The sequence below is a fragment of the Nothoprocta perdicaria genome, unplaced genomic scaffold (assembly GCF_003342845.1).
Source record: "Nothoprocta perdicaria isolate Ctin4 unplaced genomic scaffold, notPer1 scaffold_44, whole genome shotgun sequence".
NCBI classification, from domain to species: domain Eukaryota; kingdom Metazoa; phylum Chordata; class Aves; order Tinamiformes; family Tinamidae; genus Nothoprocta; species Nothoprocta perdicaria.
This window is the reverse complement of record NW_020455688.1, coordinates 2,001,500-2,019,741: the sequence shown is the minus strand read 5'-3', so window position 1 is coordinate 2,019,741 and position 18,242 is coordinate 2,001,500. Positions and strand designations below refer to the sequence as shown.

The window sequence follows — 18,242 nt, the reverse complement described above, 5'->3', positions numbered from 1 at the left end:
AATTTCCCTTCGGCAGTTTACTGAATTTTATTTTGCCTCCCCTCTTGTACAGGCTCTGCTCTAAGACATTAAGTGTTCAGTCGTGGCAGCATAATGGTGAACTCTTTATTCTGACTATTTCTGTAAAAGGAACAGGGGAAAATAKGAATAGGCCTTTCTCCTACGGAGCAAAAGCGTAGCAGAAGGTTTTTGTGTCTCTTGAGGTAGTTTTGTTTTAATCAATAAATAAATGTCTGTATTTGGGTGGTACTCTACAAGCACATGTATTCTGTTAGTATACATACAAGGTTGGATGATTATTTTCAGATAATTATTTATCACTAAAGATTGGATAATTATTTTCCCCAGGCAGAACGTGTGGGGTAGATGCCCAACCCTGCGTCACTTGGAGTGGGGCAGAGGATCTTCACTGTGCTCAGGGACATGTCTGTTCCTCCAAGCACTCTCTGAGATGGAGCACACATCTTACAGATTTTCTTCTATTATTCCATATTATTCTGTTAGTCATTTTTTTTGCTTAGTGCAATAGCTTCTTTATAACTTGGCTCTGTTGCTGTAAGACTTGGGAGGCTTGCGTTGCATCTCTGATCCATATATGAGGTATTTTTATTGCTTAGAAAGTGATGTTCTATGTACTGTTCTTCCAAATGTAGGAAGTAAAGGAATTGGAAGCCTCTACAGCATGAGAGTGAGTGTGAGAAAGTCACAAGTCTCCATCTGATTCAGGAGTCTGAGGTTGCAGAGAACCTCTCGGCCACTGCTCAGTCACCAGCACCACCCTGGCAGCCCTGCAGACCTCTTATCCCCAGCTGATTGGGACTGCTCTCCTGCAGTGACTGCCTCAAGGGGCTGCCTGTCTTTCCTGAGACCTGTCATTCCTGTTTCTGTCATTCCTGAGACCTGTAGAGCCYGTTTGGCTTTCTTAGAGAGTTGTGACCACATGAATGAAATCCTGTATATTGACGCTGACTAGCACTGGCTACCAAGTGAAAGCCTTATGTCTGCTTCTACCTCTTATTTCAGCTTAAGCTACTGGTCTCTCCTACCACATGTGTCACTGTGCAGAGCCTGACTGTCTTCTCAGCTCCCTCCCCAGGTGATGTTCTGATCCCCCAAARAGGTTATCTTCTCCAGGCCTACCAAGCCCACCAGCACCACCAGCCCACTTCCCTCAGCCTCTCACWGGCCAAGTGCTCCAGCCACCCCAGTGACCCTCTGCTGGACTCGCTSCAGTTTATCAATGTCCTTCTTGTGCTGTAGGGCCCAAAACTGGACGCAGTATTTTAGATGTGGCCTGACACGCATGGACTAGAGGGTGATGATCCCTTTCCTTGCTCTGTGTTAACTGTTCATACAGCTGCCTGTGCCCAGAAGACATCCAGGGCCTGCTGAGCAGAGCTGCTGCCATGCAGGCTGTCCCCGGGCTGCTGATGCCGGGATGAGGAATGTTTAGGTGTGCATGGGGTATATCTAAGATGAAAATCTTAGAAATCCTAGGGAATTTCTAAGATGAAAAATGTTCACTGTTCTGGAGTGAGCTATACAGTGACATGAGTGTGTTGTGCATCTCTGAGAGCTGCCATTAATGGGAAGTAACTTTTCTATTTTTCTGCATTTTGGCACGCTGGAAAGCTCCTGTGAAAGTAGAAAAAGCACATTAATTTGTAAATRGTTACACTAAACGTAGCACTTGCAAACTCATTTGTCACAGTATTCCAAGCTTTCAGGTTTTGCTTCATTTGTTTTATTTTTGTYGTTCTTTTCCACTTCTTTCGAATTACAATCCTGCAGTTTTAAATTAATACACAAGCAGTGCGGACATGGGTTAAGAAATACAATCTGTTTCATTTAGCTAGAATATTACTGTTACTTCCCAGCTGTGCTGCTATCATGGTAACTTTTACATTGAATGATTATTTAATCATAAAACCTGAAATTCCTAGAAGTGTCAGGGGAACTGTATACATATTAAATCAAGAAGTTCTCTAGCATCACTGCTTAAACACAGGACATTTTTAAGGGAATAAAGATCCCTTGAGGTTTCCATTTTCTGTAGTCTGAATTATTCCCTCCAAGTTTTATCTCCAAAAGTACTTTCCATTACAAATGAGTGTTTTGGTTGAAGAAGTTAGTTGTAACTTTCTTCCTTTAAAATTTCATTTATTTGAAATTTATTCTTTGATATTCAACAGAGTTGTTGTTAAAGACTATCTGTAGATATTTCCTTTCTCAGGAGAAAAAAACTAAACCATAAGTCTGGATTCTAATACTATACAGAAAGAGAAAGAGATGTTAACCCGTTGTTCTGCTTGTACTGTAGTTCTAAAAGAGCTTTTCTGTAAACTTGTCATCTGGGATATCTCTTAGGATATTGTTATTAATTGTCAGGAAATACAATGTGTCTGGCTAAATCGATTCATCTTTTTTTTTGTCCAAATTTGGAAGAATTATGGCATAGGTTGTTACAAACAGAAATCTTTCCTCCTTTCTATTCAGTAAGAATAATAATTTCATCAGTGTATTTTTCCCCAAAATTGTGGGTTTATTTGCATAGAGAAATGACCATTATGTAAAGGAGGTGGAAGCATGCTTTATTTTTTTTTATGTTGAATGTTTAAAATGTAAAGTTCATTTTTCTTCCACTCTCTGTATGCCTGAGTTTTTGGTATAGATTCAGTTTCTGAGGAGGTTCTTGCTTTCACATTCAGGAGCTTTCTCAACTATCCCGTTGCCTGATTTATTTTTTGTGGAAACAGCGTAAGGTCATAGTTGTGCAGGTGGACACAAGAGCCAGTCCTTTGGAGAGATGGAGTATCGGAACAAGATCCTGTGAGTTGAGGTTTGTGTAAAATGAGGAACTGTGTGGAAAGATGGAGAACACAGGTACAGAGACTGGAGCAGAACAGTAACATATTGGGGCGGTTTGCATTTTCCAAGTTGAATTGCTTATTGTCACTTAATTCTTGGAGATTAGTTGCAGAAGTCTAGAGGTTATACATGCATGCACATTTAAAAGTGCTTGGGTAAAATATATATAAATATCATTAGGAGCAGGGGCCACATACTCAGTTTCCCCTTCTAAGGGGAGATATTCTCTCTCTAGATTGCCAAGGCAGGCTCCTTTAGCTTGCTATTGCATTTCATGTTGTGCAGCTGTCTGGCCCCAGGAGGAATGAAAACAATCTAATTACAGCTGATTTTGTAATGGGGTACCCAGGGCGCTTTTTTGGAAAGCGTGGGTTCAAGCCTCCTTCCCTTGCACGTGTAAAAGGCCAAGCAGGCAGTTTGCTGTAGCCACCATCCTTTCCAAAGGACGACRACTCCTCTCGGGTTCCGGTTCTCAGCCTGCTGCTCTGAATCCCACCTGGGTGCGGGTTTGCTCTGAAGGCTGTGCAGGAGCAGCCAGGATGACTCCACCACAGATGCAGAAACTCAGTTCTTGTAACACGCTCTGAGGAGCTCGTAGGCACCTTCCAAACATGGGGAGTGTTTCAGGGCTTCACATGGTTAGTCTGAAAATGGACCAGACCAGTCTTCTCAAAGCAAAGCATTTATTTAGCAGGTCTAAAGCCATAAAGAGCAAACAGTTTCAAACTCATCCCCTATGGACCTGCTTATTGTATATAAAATTCTTCCATCCTCCACCTCTGGCTTGCATAGACCTGTCTTTAATTTAACATCTTTCCAGAAGTTCCTAAGAGTCTTCTAGATCTAGTTTTATCTGTACTGTTCTTATTTTGCTAAATGTTCAACTTAGTATTGTGTATAGTTGATGAAACTATGCTACTGGTTTAAAACCTGACTGCTATTGGGATGAACAGTTGTAGCTGCAATTTTTAACATGTTTGTAGCAAATCAGGTTTCAAAGCTGTTTACTATTTGAGATGTATTTAGAATACTGAAAAAAAAGTTTTAATGTGAAATATATAGTATTAAATCTGCAAAAAGATTAAGCTGCACTCTTCAGAATATGTTTTCTTAACAGCTGCGAGTTGTGTTTGCTCACTTTCTATGTAAAGGATGGATTTTCTGGTGGAGAAATAATGAGTTCTTCCTGAGTTCTTCCTGTCGTTGACTTTTCAATAAGCAAAGGCTCTGTCGTTGACATGTACAAAGTACTAAATAATATGGGAGAAAGAGCTGGGCGCAGTTCTGGTTTTATCCTGTGGTATACAGAGGAAATGCATGTAAAGAGCTCTGTGTTTGCTCAGAACTTGTCAAATACTTATACATTTCAGAGCTATGTCCCGAATAACACATTGTAGTGTCGTGAACTGCTCGGACCGTTTTGGGAAGGGGAACAGAAGGTTACATAAGTCAACATAAGAGTACAGAATGTCGTTACTCTGTAGGCTACTTTTAGCTTTTTGAGGGAAAGCTTGTGTAGTAAATAGTAGAGTATATATAGCTTGTACTGGCAAACTCTTCCAGTGGAAATGCATCTTACTTTGTCAGGATTTGACTGTTTTATAACTACCTGCAGAGTTCTGGACACTGTAATGTGCGTGTGCTGTTTTCAGCTAGCCAGACAGACGAAGTCAAGCACTTCCTGAGAAGCTGGCAGAACTGTCTCCTCCTCACAAGCCAGAAGCCTGCTTTCTAGCTGCCTCTTGACAAATTACACAGTTATGGTGAGAACTGAAATGTAAAGAGGACTAAGGACTGTAGAAGTCCTTGGGAAGATTTTACTAAGTCTCCTTTCAGGTTCATTTAACAGAAGTCTTTTCAGCTACCTGTTGGGCAGGTGTAATGTTGTGGTTCTGTGGAGTAGTTGGTTTAGTGATTCCAAACCGTATGATTTCTGGGAAGAGAGTGTGTCCTTCTGTYGGTGCTGCTGTCTGTGGAGTGCTTTGCCTAGGGAGTACAAGGAGGTCGTGCACTCTAATATGTCATGATTTTTCCAGTTATATTCCAAGTGTCTAAAGTACTTTGAATGACAAAAAAAATGTGGCTAAAATAGTTATGTAGCCTGTGACAGAAGGAGCTTGCTGTGGAGAGGCACCCACACAGGGACAATTTATCACAGTGTGATCAAGTTAGCTAAAAGCAATGTAATGARTATTCTCAGTGTCTGCAATTGCTCATCATGTCCAATGTAAAGATACCTAAAGTTTCATCTTTAAGTTTGGATCATGTGAATTACCGTTAGTAGCAACTGGACAGGAGAAAACACCCAAGAAAAGTTGATGGCATGAGCAGTTCTTAATGGTTCAGTTTAACCCGGTCCTTGGTGTGTGTTCATGTCTGTCTGGGAGTCCTTGGAGAAACTCAGTCTAGGCAAGGAAAGGAGCAGCACAGGCCTCCATGAACAGTCCATCTCAAAACAGACATTTTTGCTAGTGTCCAATCACATAATAAGCTGAAGGCCATCTTCCTGGTAACTAAGCTGCCTGAGTTTTATCCAACTTCAGATTTTGAGGCTGATCCCCATAGTTGATTGTGTTAGGTAGGGGACTGCTCATAGATAAAGTTGTCCTGTAAATCTGGCAGAACGGATGAGGAACTTTTTATTTATTTATTTATTTATTTATTTATTTATTTACTTACAAATTTTGTTTGTTGAAGGAAATCTCAAGAATTTTTATGTCTGCCAGACTTCTTTTCTGGTTGTGCAGGCTTTTAATCCAAGTTGCACAGCAGCATCTGTATGTAGACGCTGTACATCTAATTGGATAATGATGCAGAATTGCAGAGTGTTGGGCATTCTGGATATAAATTCTCCTAACAGTGCTTAAAGATTTAATTCTGAGACCCTGTCAGGGTTAGACATTCTGYGGATGTACCTTTTTCACAGGACCTTGGGGATATGATAGCCTCAGTGACCATCGTTTTCGCAAATTAGCTCCCATTTAGGGTAACTTCCCTTCTCAAAATACGTGGTGTTTTTGCACAAATGGTGTATCGTAGCAGCAGGCTCATTGGTGTTCCCTTAACTAAGTTGCTCCATGAATGTTATAAATGTTATCTGGTCTCATTGTGCTCTCTGAGGAAGAAGTTCTGAGAAGGATCTCCTTTCTGTAGGTTCTTCTTCAGTTTTTATTCTTACTTACAGCTCTTCATTTCATCYGGTCAAAAAGAGCTCTAGAAGTAATTTGGGATTTCCTAGTGACAAGTATCAGAGACCACAAGCAGCAATATGTCATTGCCACTATGAAACAGGGTTGGTTTTGCTTCAGGAGCATCTCCCTCTCCTTTTATTTTCACRCTCCAGCCTGACAGTGATGCTGGCAGCCTTGTGCAGTATTGATTTACACTGAATGGGATGAGGAAATGGTTTCATAACCATCTTGTTTTCTTGTAAGGTTCTTTGTAATGTGCCTTATGACCTTATTTCTTTGTACACAAATCGCCTGAAGAAAATTATTATTGAGAAAAGGGAGCCAAGGGACTCTACAGTACAAATTGTGGTTGCTCCCTGTATCCTAAATTGCCCCCTGCCTGGAAATCTTTTGTTTCCAGTTTCTCCTGAAATAAGCACTAGGCCCTCCAGAATACAAATATCAGATAATTTTTCCTTACTCTCTTTCCTCACTTTTTTTGTAGTAATGTCTCTTTTATTGTCAGYATTTGAAGAATTAAGATATATTTATTTATAATTAATAAATATATAAAAATTATATAAATATATATGAAGTATATATATTAAAGTACAGAAATACTGTATTTTGCTATAGAATTAGAATATACTATTAAGATACAATGGAAGTGTATTCACCTACAAGTTTCATAAAACAGTTCAGGAATTGTAAACTACTTAATGCATTCAAAACAATATAGGGAGGCTTTTTTATGGCCAGAAAATTGAAGAAAATGCATGTCAGGAATAGATTTGTTCATTAAGAAGCACTTTATCCTTTCTCTCAGCATAACTGCATGCTGCAGGCCTGCTGCCTGTGCTGTGCAAAACACCACAATATTCTGTCAGGAGTTCTGGATCYCAGGGAGATTTAATGTTTAAGCTGTCATCTGTGTTATAGACAGTTTATACACCTCAAATTTAGGCAGTATAAAACTTACATACATCTGGTTTATCACAGAGTGGAGTTTACACCATTTTAAAGCATATCATTCCTACAGTGGTAGCTTTTGTTATAAAGGTTCTGCTCTTTTTCCCCTAATTGTACATCACATGCCACTAATTGGTCTTTATCTTAAACTTATCCCATGATAGTCACTTGATAGGGAAAGCTCTCAAGTTTCTYTGGTGAGTGATAACTCTTGCATTATTCTGAAGAGCCTTTTTTGTGCAATTAATGTTATTTTGATTTTTTTTTTTAATCTTTGGAACAAAAATTCTACAATAATAAATAAATTTGGGTCAGCTACTTTTAACCACACCAGCAAAGGGCAAAATGGTCATTTATGTGAGTAATTCTTACTTAAAGTATAAGCAGAGAGAAGATAAAATTAATTTGCTTGCTCATCCTGTGAATCGTTATAGGAGTTTCTTTGTTGTTGTGAATACAAATCATTTAGTCAGAACTTATCAGAGGCTGCACACATATAGACTGTTTTTCCTTGCTTTTTCTCTRTAAGACATTTTTTGATTACATACAAATTTCCTGTCATTTTATTAGCAGATTCTTATTYGCYGCTGCATCAAGAGGGTAGATGGATAGAATCTATGTAACATTCYTTTTCCTCTGATCTTACTACTTATATCTTCATTTGTATTTTAAAATTAATTCATATCTGGAGTGATTTTTTTTTAATATAAAATATAGTTACCAGCTGAAATCCCCCAAAATTTCTTTATTTAGAAGAATAAGCTACAACTTATAAAACTCCTATCCTTATCTCCTGTTCTTACTGGCAAAGCATTCCAGCTACATTAGCGTGTGTGCATATTCGGTGCATATGTATCTTGGTGATACTTTTTCCAACAACTTCCTCTGTTCATATATTTAGGCTTGATGTGTTTCACTCTCCATTGGTGAGTTATGCATGAAATGTAACCCTCCATTGGAAGAATTTAGTAAAAATTGTTTAGTTGAGCTGAGTTTATTGACTAAGAGAGAAGTGTGTACAGTGRCTGTGGCAGTTTTTAATGCCATAATTGTGCGTTGGGTGAAGTAAGTTCCTAACCACTGAGGTAGGGCTGCTGCTTTCTGAGCAGTGATCAAGTGCTCGAGTGTATCAAGTCTTCCATGGGGTAGCTAGTGCTAGGCACTCAGAAATGAACATGTTACTAGATTGCAAAGTCTGAAAAACAGACTACAAAGATAAACCATGTAGGAAAATAAATTCCAGATTTAGGAGCACAGAGCTACATTATCAGTATTTGTGTACTCTTCAAGTTGAGAGCCAAGTGAAGGATGCAGGAAGGGTTATGGAAAGAAGATAAGCCAGTCAAAACAGGTATAAAATTCTTGCCAGAAGACTATCTCAAATAATAATAATAATAATAATAATAATAATAATAATAATAATAATAATAATAATAATAATAATAATGGTTTTAAAATTTGGGAAGATGAGTGCTAGCCAGAAGAAACTGCAGTTATTCAAGAAATATCATATTGTCCATAACGGGTTGCGAAGAAGAAATATTCAATAAAGGTACCTGCTGACAGCGGCTAATGAGACCAGCGAAATGAGTTTCTAGCAGAGAAGAGTCAACTTAGAGCATTTATTTTGTGTAGGTTGGAAGACTGTTAAATGTTCAGCCCAACTGCAACCTGTGACAACAGCACGACAGCCAYGGAGTGAAGTTACTGCTTTGTCAGAATTTGTCCCCATAGAGGATGGGCTGAGGAGTGAGGGGATGATGTTGCTCTACCTTGGTTTCAGATCAGCTGTTCTTCCATCTKTTAGGACACTGTTCTTTAACACACATTTGTGGACTCCTATGTATGCATATATATGCTCGGGCACAGGGGCAGATTGCAGCTGAAACAAAGTAGTGATTTATGAGATGGGTTGTGATGCTTATTTTACATGTTTCTGTTGTTGCTATTTTAATAAAATCCTCTGAAGTTTATTTCAGATGACATTGAAATACTAGAGTTACCGTAAAATAGTTGGTAGGAACATTCTGTTTATTTAGAAGCAAAATATTATATTTGTTCAACAGATTTCAAACTTCCTTTTGTGGGCATTTTGAATATTTTGGGAACAAATCCAGTTCTTATTAAATTCTGTAGGAATCTTCCAGTTGGTTCCAAAGGAAGTTGTATTAAGTTGTGTTACGTTTTTGAAGCTGGCAAGGTTTAAAAAATGGACATAGTAGTAGTTGGGTGCCTAATATGGTGAGGGCCAAGACCTCCTTTGGGACCCTCTGTATAGTAATACGTATTGCAGTGAAATCACCTCCGTTAGGTTTGGGAACAAGGAGTTAATGGATGGATAATCCATTTGGTGACTCTTTCAGAAGCTGTTGGCATCATAACAGAGGAATAAGGAATAAATATCAGGAATAAGTAAGAGGACCTCAATCTGTGAACAACAATATTCCTTTCGTGGTGGAAGGAGAGGGAGAAGGAAGTTGTTGCTGCCCTCCAGCAGGTTCAGACCCTTGTGCTGTCACGCAGCCCATGGAGCGTGTTGGACGTTGCTCGTGGTCCATGAGTAGTAATAGAAGGAGAAACGTTCCTGGCTCCAGATCACACAGGAGTAACACAGGGCACCAAAAGGAGTGTGAGGAGGTGAGGGTTTTCATTAGCAGTGTACAGGGTATGGTGACAAGAGGAGGGCCTGACTAATCAATGGGCTCTTAGAGAAGAAAGTGGAATAGCACCTGCCCAATATGCCTTGGAATACGACCAAATTCTGAGAAAGCAGAGAAAATAATTAGTAGAGAAGCTGTTCTGCTTGATACTGCTTCTGAGAGAGAAGATGTTCCAGGATATGGATTGGAGAGGCAGCTCCAGTGAGAATTACCCTGAGATGGCAGTGCTTGTAAGTGATAGGAGGGGACAGAGGTGGAATAAAAAAATTAGAATGAAAGGCTCTAGGAGGGAAGATTTCAGTAAAGTGAGGACTGCAGGCGTAATGTCATAGGGAAGGAATCTAGAGAAAAGAAGTTAAACAAAACTGGTTGTTCCTTGAGCAAACAATATAAAAGGCACAAATGCAAATTGTGACAGCCCAAAAGGAGAACAAAAAGCCCCATAAAACTGACTAAATTACAAGCTCCTTATAACCGAGCATAAGAAAGAACTGCATGGAAATGGAAATTCATTTGGATTATTAAGAGCAAATAGGAAAGAATAACGAAAGAATCTTGTCTTCATCAATAATCTGGATTATGGAACTGAGAGGATGCTTGTTAAATTTGCAGTTGTCTCAGACTGAAAAGGGACTGCAGGTCCAGGATTAGATTTTTATTTTGACATACTGGAGAAGAAGCCTGGGGAAATAAGGTGGCATTTAGTAAGGATGGGTGAACAGCACAGCACCCAGAAATAGCAGTATCTAGCACAGGGGACAGCTGGCTAGGCAGTGATTTTTGAGAATGATATRCAAGTCATGAAAATTACATGAGTAAACAGTATCGAGCTGTTATGGAAAAAGGCCGGGATGGATGAAGAGATATATAGCCCTCAAGATGAATAAAGCAGAGTAATTCATCTGTTGTACTTAGTGCTCTGTTCAGCTGAAGTTTGGTGGCCAGTTCTGGGCATCATCCTTCAATAAAGGCAGGGATGACTGGAGGGGGGACAGCAATGAGATTAGGAACCCAAAAATGTGGCTTGTGAGGAAGGCTGTCAAGAGTCAGAGTCACTTACCCTAAGAAGTGAAATGTTGGTAGGATAAAAAAGGCTTCAAGAACCTAAAAGGCCTGAATTTTTGTAGATGAAGTGAACAAATGATGTGTTGTCTCTATCCAAGATGGATAAGCCAAGACATGGTATGATTAGATTGTAACAGGAAAGAATTAGTTTAGACATTAAGGAAAATCAGTTCTTATGTTAAGGTCTAGTCATTTAAAACAGGTWACCTGGGCTATTCAGACTCTTAAAACATAAGAAGACATGTCCAAAATGACATAAATGTTTTTACAGCAGTATGGAGATGACCTGCTCTACTCCCTGTGCACAGGATCTTTTGTGGTTCTCTATTGAGCTCATTACTATATCACAGTTCATTTTCTATTCTGTAAATTGTGCAAAACATTATTTTACTTTCAATTCAGATTATACTTCTTTTTACATTTCAGTGTGTGCAGAAGCTTACAATCCTGATGAAGAGGAGGATGACACAGAAACAAGGGTATTTAATACTTTGAATTAAATACTTATATTTTCAGTTCTCAGGCGTTATAATTAGGAAAAAAAATAGGACTAATTATGTAAGTTATATAACCAATATTACTATTTCTTTCTGAAATCATCCTTATTGTAATATCTTTTAATAATCTGTAGAGTTTTGTTCTTAAAGGCACATTAAAAAAATCTCTGTGGTAGTTACCATGTTGCATTATTATATTTAATAAATGCCTTATAGAGACATTTAATTATTTTTTAATATAAAGTAACATAGAATAGACCGTAGAGGCAAGCATAAATGTATTTTATCTATTTTATGGTTTATAAAGTTATGAAAAAGATTCTCATCTACTGTCACAGTTTTGGAACCCTGCATACCTTTATAAGCATGTGAATTGACTATCAATGAAGCTGTTAATTTATATTAAACAGATGCTGGTAATTTAGTAAATATATGGCTCACTCAGAGGCTATGAAGTCTGTTGTTTATTCTGTGAAAATAATATTTTAAATGGAGATATCCAGAATGGTTTGCAGAAGTGAACTGAATTCTACAAATGTGAAGTTTTTTCTAGGCTCAATAGGGCAATATTTGCTTAGATTGTGGAAAAATATTATCGTTGGGTATTTATGCAAATTCTGAAGATTTTGCAGTGGGAATGTTGTCAAACAAGTCTAAAATGTTATGTAAAATGCTTAGCTGTATTAGCTCAAACTTTCAACTAGTTGCTGCTGTAGAATGACCACTTTAAAGATTTTTCTGTTCTATCCTTCAGATTATTCACCCTAAAACAGATGATCAAAGAAACAGACTGCAGGAGGCTTGCAAGGACATTCTTCTTTTTAAGAACCTCGATCCGGTAAGAGATTCCTTRTAATAGAGAAGATCTTGCACTGCTGGTGAGAACTGAGTCTCCTGCGTTTTGTATAGGAGTTGATAGACTTGACTTTTGTGAGCAGTTCTGTATGCTTTCTTGATCATTTCATAAACTGCAAAAGTGACTTTTTTTGAAGACACATGCCAATATATATGGGTCTGTTTTTCAGTACTATGAATGATAATCATGAATTGAAGTCTATTAATGTATTTGTGAGGTTCAGTATTTCGTTGTGCTCCTATTTTTAGGTATTTTTTTTTAGGTATTTATTTTTATTTGGTATCATTCCAAAGTGTACTCAGCACTCCATTAAATCTTAAAATTACCCCCAAAGCCCGTAGCTTAACTAGAGGTATWATGGAATAAGCAAGCTATGAAATAGAGGGGAAGAATGGTAATAGCAAGATGTTTACATTATTATTTCACTTAATGTAGACACTGTAAAACAGTGCAAATAATTTTCTTCTGAGGAGATAACTTCCTTCTATTGCTTATGAAACAATAATAGGCTTTTAAGGAAGATTAAGTGCAGTGARCAAATGATCTGGGCAGACAAAGGTCATAATATTGCAAAAAAGGACAGGACTGTTTAAGTGAAAGGCAAGTATATAAATCAAAGCATGTATACTGAGGATGGAAGTACTCACAACATACCAAATACTTTTTCAAAGAGAASTGATTTAGTGCTGTCAGGGGAGGGGAAGGGGGGAATATGGAAATAGTTATATAGACTTTTAAGTATGAAAGTAGAAAATTTTAAATTTCATTCAGGAAGGAGCTAATGGAGGACCAGCTTGTAGCTCTGTTTGAAAGTCAGGYGCTTTTATGGCAAATGTGATTTAATCCATCCTTCTGGTTTCTAGCTCTGGGCTTTGGTATATGGGAATGCTGAGCTTAACCCCAGGTTGCTCATACTCACAAAAACATGAGGAACAGTGAGCCAGAGAGACTCATCAAGGCCATCAGGTAGAGCTATGATGAAGTGGCAAAGGTTTTAACATAGGTCCTAATACATGTGCACCCTTGGGATTCTAGGGACCCTGTGCATCCTKTTGCAAAGGATTTCCTAACTCCTATATGATATCTGTTTAATGGGTAGTTAATYAACTGTTCTTCTATAATAAGCTCAAGCAAAAGTCACCCGAATATTTGTCCCTTGCACTCTAGCATTATTTTTGTGCATAATTTTATGCACACAAAGTGGTTTCTGGGCATCTGCTCTGGATGAGAAAYTGTTTTATTATTTATCTTTCTTATTAGTGTTGTGTCCCAGCCTCTGCTTGGCTGGACAGGTGTTATCTTGCCAATGACCCTTTAACGGACCCTTCATGTTTAAGTCTCTGAGCACTTAACTCTTAGGTACTTTCAGACCCTGTGGTGTATTGTGCGCTCCTGTAATCTGTCTTGATACTAACATGGGCCTTCTTCTTTCCTGAGTTTATCCAGTTTCTTGGGAGTATCTACCATTTGTCCAACTCCTCCTGGACAAGATCCATTTTGTTTTCTGCTGAGGACTAGGTCTTTTGTCTGTGTAATTAGATCTGCACATTAAAAGAAATGTTTATCAGTCACTTGGTTTGCAGAGYGAGTATCTCTTGGCTTCTTATCAGCTATGTGGCAGTGTTGTGTAGTCCTACAGCATTAGGCTGTTCGGTGTAGACATTTATATAGTTCTTCTAAGGAATTTTGAGGATTTACCTCCTCCATTTGTGGAGGTGATCTCAGAACTGAGTTTTGCTGTGCTGGTTTATCCAACTGATGTTGGATAACTGAAAATATCCTTCTGATGTTTTGATCTTCCTGAAGGCCTTTTTCTATTTTAGCTTCTGAATCAGTTGCTTGTAACTGTTAATAGTTCCCAGAGTCTGTTCCAGATGTTTGGGCAAAGACTTCCCAGCCCCTTTGTGGCGCTCTGCAATGCTGGAAATCTGCTCCTAAAATTTCCAAAGTTTTCTTCTTGTTTACATACATTTGCTCAGACTGTCCAGTGACTTCTGGGCACTTTATCTTCTAGCTTAATTCCTCCACAGACTGCATTCTGGAAAGGCAAAGAAAATAACTTTGTAAAGGAATTATTATTGTCATTAATAATATTATATTATTAATAATATAATAATTATTATAATTTTTAATGAAAGGTGCTGGAAAGCCACTGAGCTCTAAAGATAGCAAGGGTGTTGAAATGCAGCTTCCTTCAGCCTGTTGCTTCTTCGGCAGGAAGCTCCCCAGGAGAGACTCTGTGCTGCCTCCTCCCTCTCTTCCCTCCTGCTCCACTTCTGTGCAGGGATTCAAGAGCTTTGGCCACTGGAGCTGCAGTGATTTAACCATTCCTGCCCCAAATCTCTGCCTCACCTCTGCCTCTCCATCCCACAGCACAAGCGAGCATGTGCCAGCTGCTGCAAWTCCCTGGGGTATGAGCAAGAAACCTTCGTCTTGGAGAAGGATAATATCTTCAACTGCCAGAGCTAAAGTCCCCGGAACAAAAATCCAAGCTATGTATAAATAGTGTCTGTCCCTCCTCTTCCCCTCACACATAGTTTTTTCTTTTGCTTTGCATTGAAYTTCAACCTCTTCCTGTAATAGTTCTGTGTGTGGAAAACATACAGAGCTCAGTGAGCAGACAGTGAAGAGTTAGTGTAGAGCACTTAATGGCTTTTCCCTGATGGCCTTTAGCAAGTGTCAGGCACCATTCCTCGATAGGGCAGCGCTCTGAAATACAGTAGAAGAGCCTGCCCTAAGGCATGATAACAGTTGTGCTCAGTGCATGATGCAAAACGGAGCTCACATTTTCATAAAACATTATCCTACCCCTAACACACTTGTGTTTTAATGTGGTCGTAAGGATAAGATAAGGGTATCGTGACAGCAGGAGAAGTTGCAGTAATCAGGAGGTGACTTAATGCACTGATAAGCATTTTAATTAGGGACTTCATGTGGAAAGGCTTCCACATAAAAGTGAGAAATGGCAGAACCATTTGAATGTGAGACGAAATGAAAGAGAGGAGATGCAGATAACCTTCCAACTTTGAGACTAAACTTAGACCAGGCATATTTATGTCTCAAGTCTGCGTTTACCTGGTAGCAGTGTTTAAATACCCCATAGTTGAACTTAAGGAAAGATATCTGTAAATATAAAGATTAGCTCCGATTGAAAATAAAGTTTGTTACAAAGGAACACTAGTTGTGGTGCAATTCCCTGAGCGGCACTTGTGAAAACCAACTGTTAAATTCCTTAATGTCTGCAAGGTTATTTGAGTCATCTTGGAACTTCCTTTGCCTTTGGGGATTGATGAGTGTGTGAGTGGTCAAAGTCAATGGCAGTTGGGCAAGGCACTCCTGAGGGAGCTCCCTTAAAATAAAAAGCACTTTTAAAAATTCAGTATTTTAACCTTTTTTTTTAATCTTTCTGGAGACTTAATTGGCTCCTATCTGGTTGCTGTCACTCAATATTGTTTTTAGTTTTACTGGAAGAAGAATTTGGATTAAAAYGTGCATGTGTGGTTAGATAATGGGGAGAGGAATTTGCAGGGTTCTTCTGCTGCTTTATAGATGACCAGATTGGGAAATTTGAACTCCCTCGTCCACATGGTTTTGCTCCCGGAATTTCCAGAAGGAACCATAGGAGCAAAACTGCGTGGATGAGTGAGATAAGAGGGGAAAGGACATTCCCATGTGTGTTTCCCACTCCCTGCACTTCTAATCTAACCTAACAATAGTCGTTCCTCTTCCAAAAAACCTCCTTGCTTCTCCTCTCAGCACAACCTGTTCCTGGCAGGCCTCGGTGCTCTTGTTCTTGATTGCCTCACACCATTGCCCCTCTATTCTGGCACATCACTTCCTTTCTCCCAGCGTGGCGGAGCGGGTGTCGGGCATCTTGCTTTGGGCACACACCAAACATATTCCCACACCAGTAACCAGGCTTACTGCTGGTGGAGTTGGAAGCACTGGTTTTCGCACCTCCTTCTGTAAAGCTTTTCTTCCTCTTTGACTCTTGCTCCCTTTTCCCTCCGCTCCCCCTGAGCATGAGGCAGCTGGGAGAAAACAAGCAGATAAGCAGATGGGCCTCTGCCAAGGACCTCAGGTTGAGTGGCTGTTATCAGCTCGGTGTCCATGTGTGCAGCCAGCGGCTGCTTTATCACTATGAGGAGCAGCAGCAGCTCATGTGGGGCCCTTCACGGCCCCACACGGCCTTCACACGGCCTTTTGCATTTCCTTTTTACAAGGTACTTCAGAGATGAGTTGGTCCTTTGGTTTTGGTTTTAAAAGGCAACCTCTACTGGGGCAATGACAATGACAATGACAATGACAAACTCTTCGGTTCGTGTGTTAAGGGCAGCAGTTAAAAGCCTGGGGGGCCTGTACTTGCACTTAAAACCTCGCCCCGTTTTGTAGCAAAATCTGGAAGCAGGCTGAGGTGGCCTGATCTCCTTCAGGGGAGCTTTGTCCTCGGGCACTTTGCCTTGCTTGTGGAGACTAGTTCAAATAGACTTTGCCCCTTTTCTAAAAGGTAGTAAATTATGCATGTTCTTCACAAATATGTGAGAGCGATTTCTGGGCATATTGCCACTCATTCACCTGGGAAATTAATATGAGAGAGCACAAATATTGATTAATCTACTAGAACTGATTAACTCAAAGGAAGGTGAGAGAAAGAGTAATATAACCTTGTTTCATGAGTAGTGGACTCCTATGCTTAACACCACAGCATTCCRTGAAAAGAGCTGCTAGCAGATGAGTCACGTAATAATAATGATAGTACAAAATATTTAATTATTATATATCCTATGGTATAATATTACCATATAATTCTGATTATTCTCTTAAGTTCTTAAAAATATTGGTGAAGAATTAGGACCACAGATGTGGGAGTTGTTAAGGGGAATACAGAGTTTATYCCAGCAATTCTAGAGAGGGCTCCCAGTGCCTGAACATATTTAACACTCTGCCCTTGCAAAATTCTTTCTGAAATACTGAGTTTCCAAACTAATAAAACTAAACTTAATACTTTGCTTTTATCTATGGCAGAATTAATATTTACATCAGATCTAGTAAGCAAGAGTTGCCTCAGTCTTGCCTGTGATCATTTATTAAAAATGTTCTGGGGAAGAACTAGCAAATGTGAGATGCTTTCACTTTTGGCTTAAGAATTTTATCTGTGCTGATGAGAAGGTGCATTGTGCTGGCAAGCACAGCACTGGCAGCGCTGGGTTAATCTATAGAAACAGCTACAAAGTGGGCTACTGAATTCTAGCATACCTCATTTAAAACTCTTTTAACTTTTGTAATATATAGCTAAAATGTGCTTTATTTTCTCTAGTTTTTATTCTTTCACCTCAGAGAGCTACACGATTGCRTTTAAACCAGTGAATACAGTTGCAAACTGTAGTAGGCATTTGTGGGTCACACTGAGTAGTTGTTGGGTGTCTTGGATGTTGATGTGGTGCCTTGGTAGTCATTTCCAGGGCTTTCCCACACTTCAAAGTGGAGTTGGGACTGAATAGTGGGGATGTTTCAAGGGTTAGCAGCACAGGCAAAGTGTTTTATTCCTTTTTTTTTTTTTGTCAGCAGCAGGGTGAATTAATGAGGAACCAGTGAGAAGAGGACTGACGGTGGTCAGGAGGCTGTTTGGAGTGGAAGGGGTCATGAGGCTTCAGGAACTTGTGTGGCAGATTTGGCGGGGAGAGTAAGGGAGAGGATTTTGGCAAGAACTGGTGCTAATCAGGTAGCATTCAGGTGGAAATGTAGACCAAACACCTCTATCATCTCCATAATGGTCCTTCCTCATATGGGTAATTAGTCCCATTTCATCCTACCCTCAGTCCCCACAGCTCATCCTGCTCCTGATAAGTGGGCAAAGACAGAACAGAGRAGAGCTGAAGGAAGCAGTGATTTTGCTGGCACCTTTACCAGACTTTCATTCACCCCTGAGAAGAAACATCCTGCTGACAGGTTCGTCCAGGCTCCAACAGTGGCGACGGGAGAGGCTGCTTAGGCAGAGCACATGAGTGTAGTCACCTCCTGACCAGCACCCCAGTTCTTGTGCTACATATTTAAGAGGGGATATCCTGGCTTAATACCTTCAGCATCCTGTTGGGGACTTGTAGTCCATGATTTTATTTAATCTCTTTTTGAAGGTGTCAATACTGTCTGCTTTTAT

At 39.5% G+C, this 18,242-nt stretch overlaps 1 protein-coding gene across 1 annotated transcript in view; it reads left to right on the top strand.

Moving 5' to 3' along the window:
• The window catches only part of PRKAR2B (protein kinase cAMP-dependent type II regulatory subunit beta), a 72,445-nt gene that overhangs the window by 39,761 nt on the left and 14,442 nt on the right, over positions 1–18,242 (top strand). The window contains exons 3-4 of the mRNA XM_026046418.1: positions 11,159–11,211; positions 11,984–12,067. Of these exons, the coding sequence (XP_025902203.1) occupies positions 11,159–11,211; positions 11,984–12,067 (137 nt within the window). The remainder of the gene's footprint in view (positions 1–11,158; positions 11,212–11,983; positions 12,068–18,242) is intronic.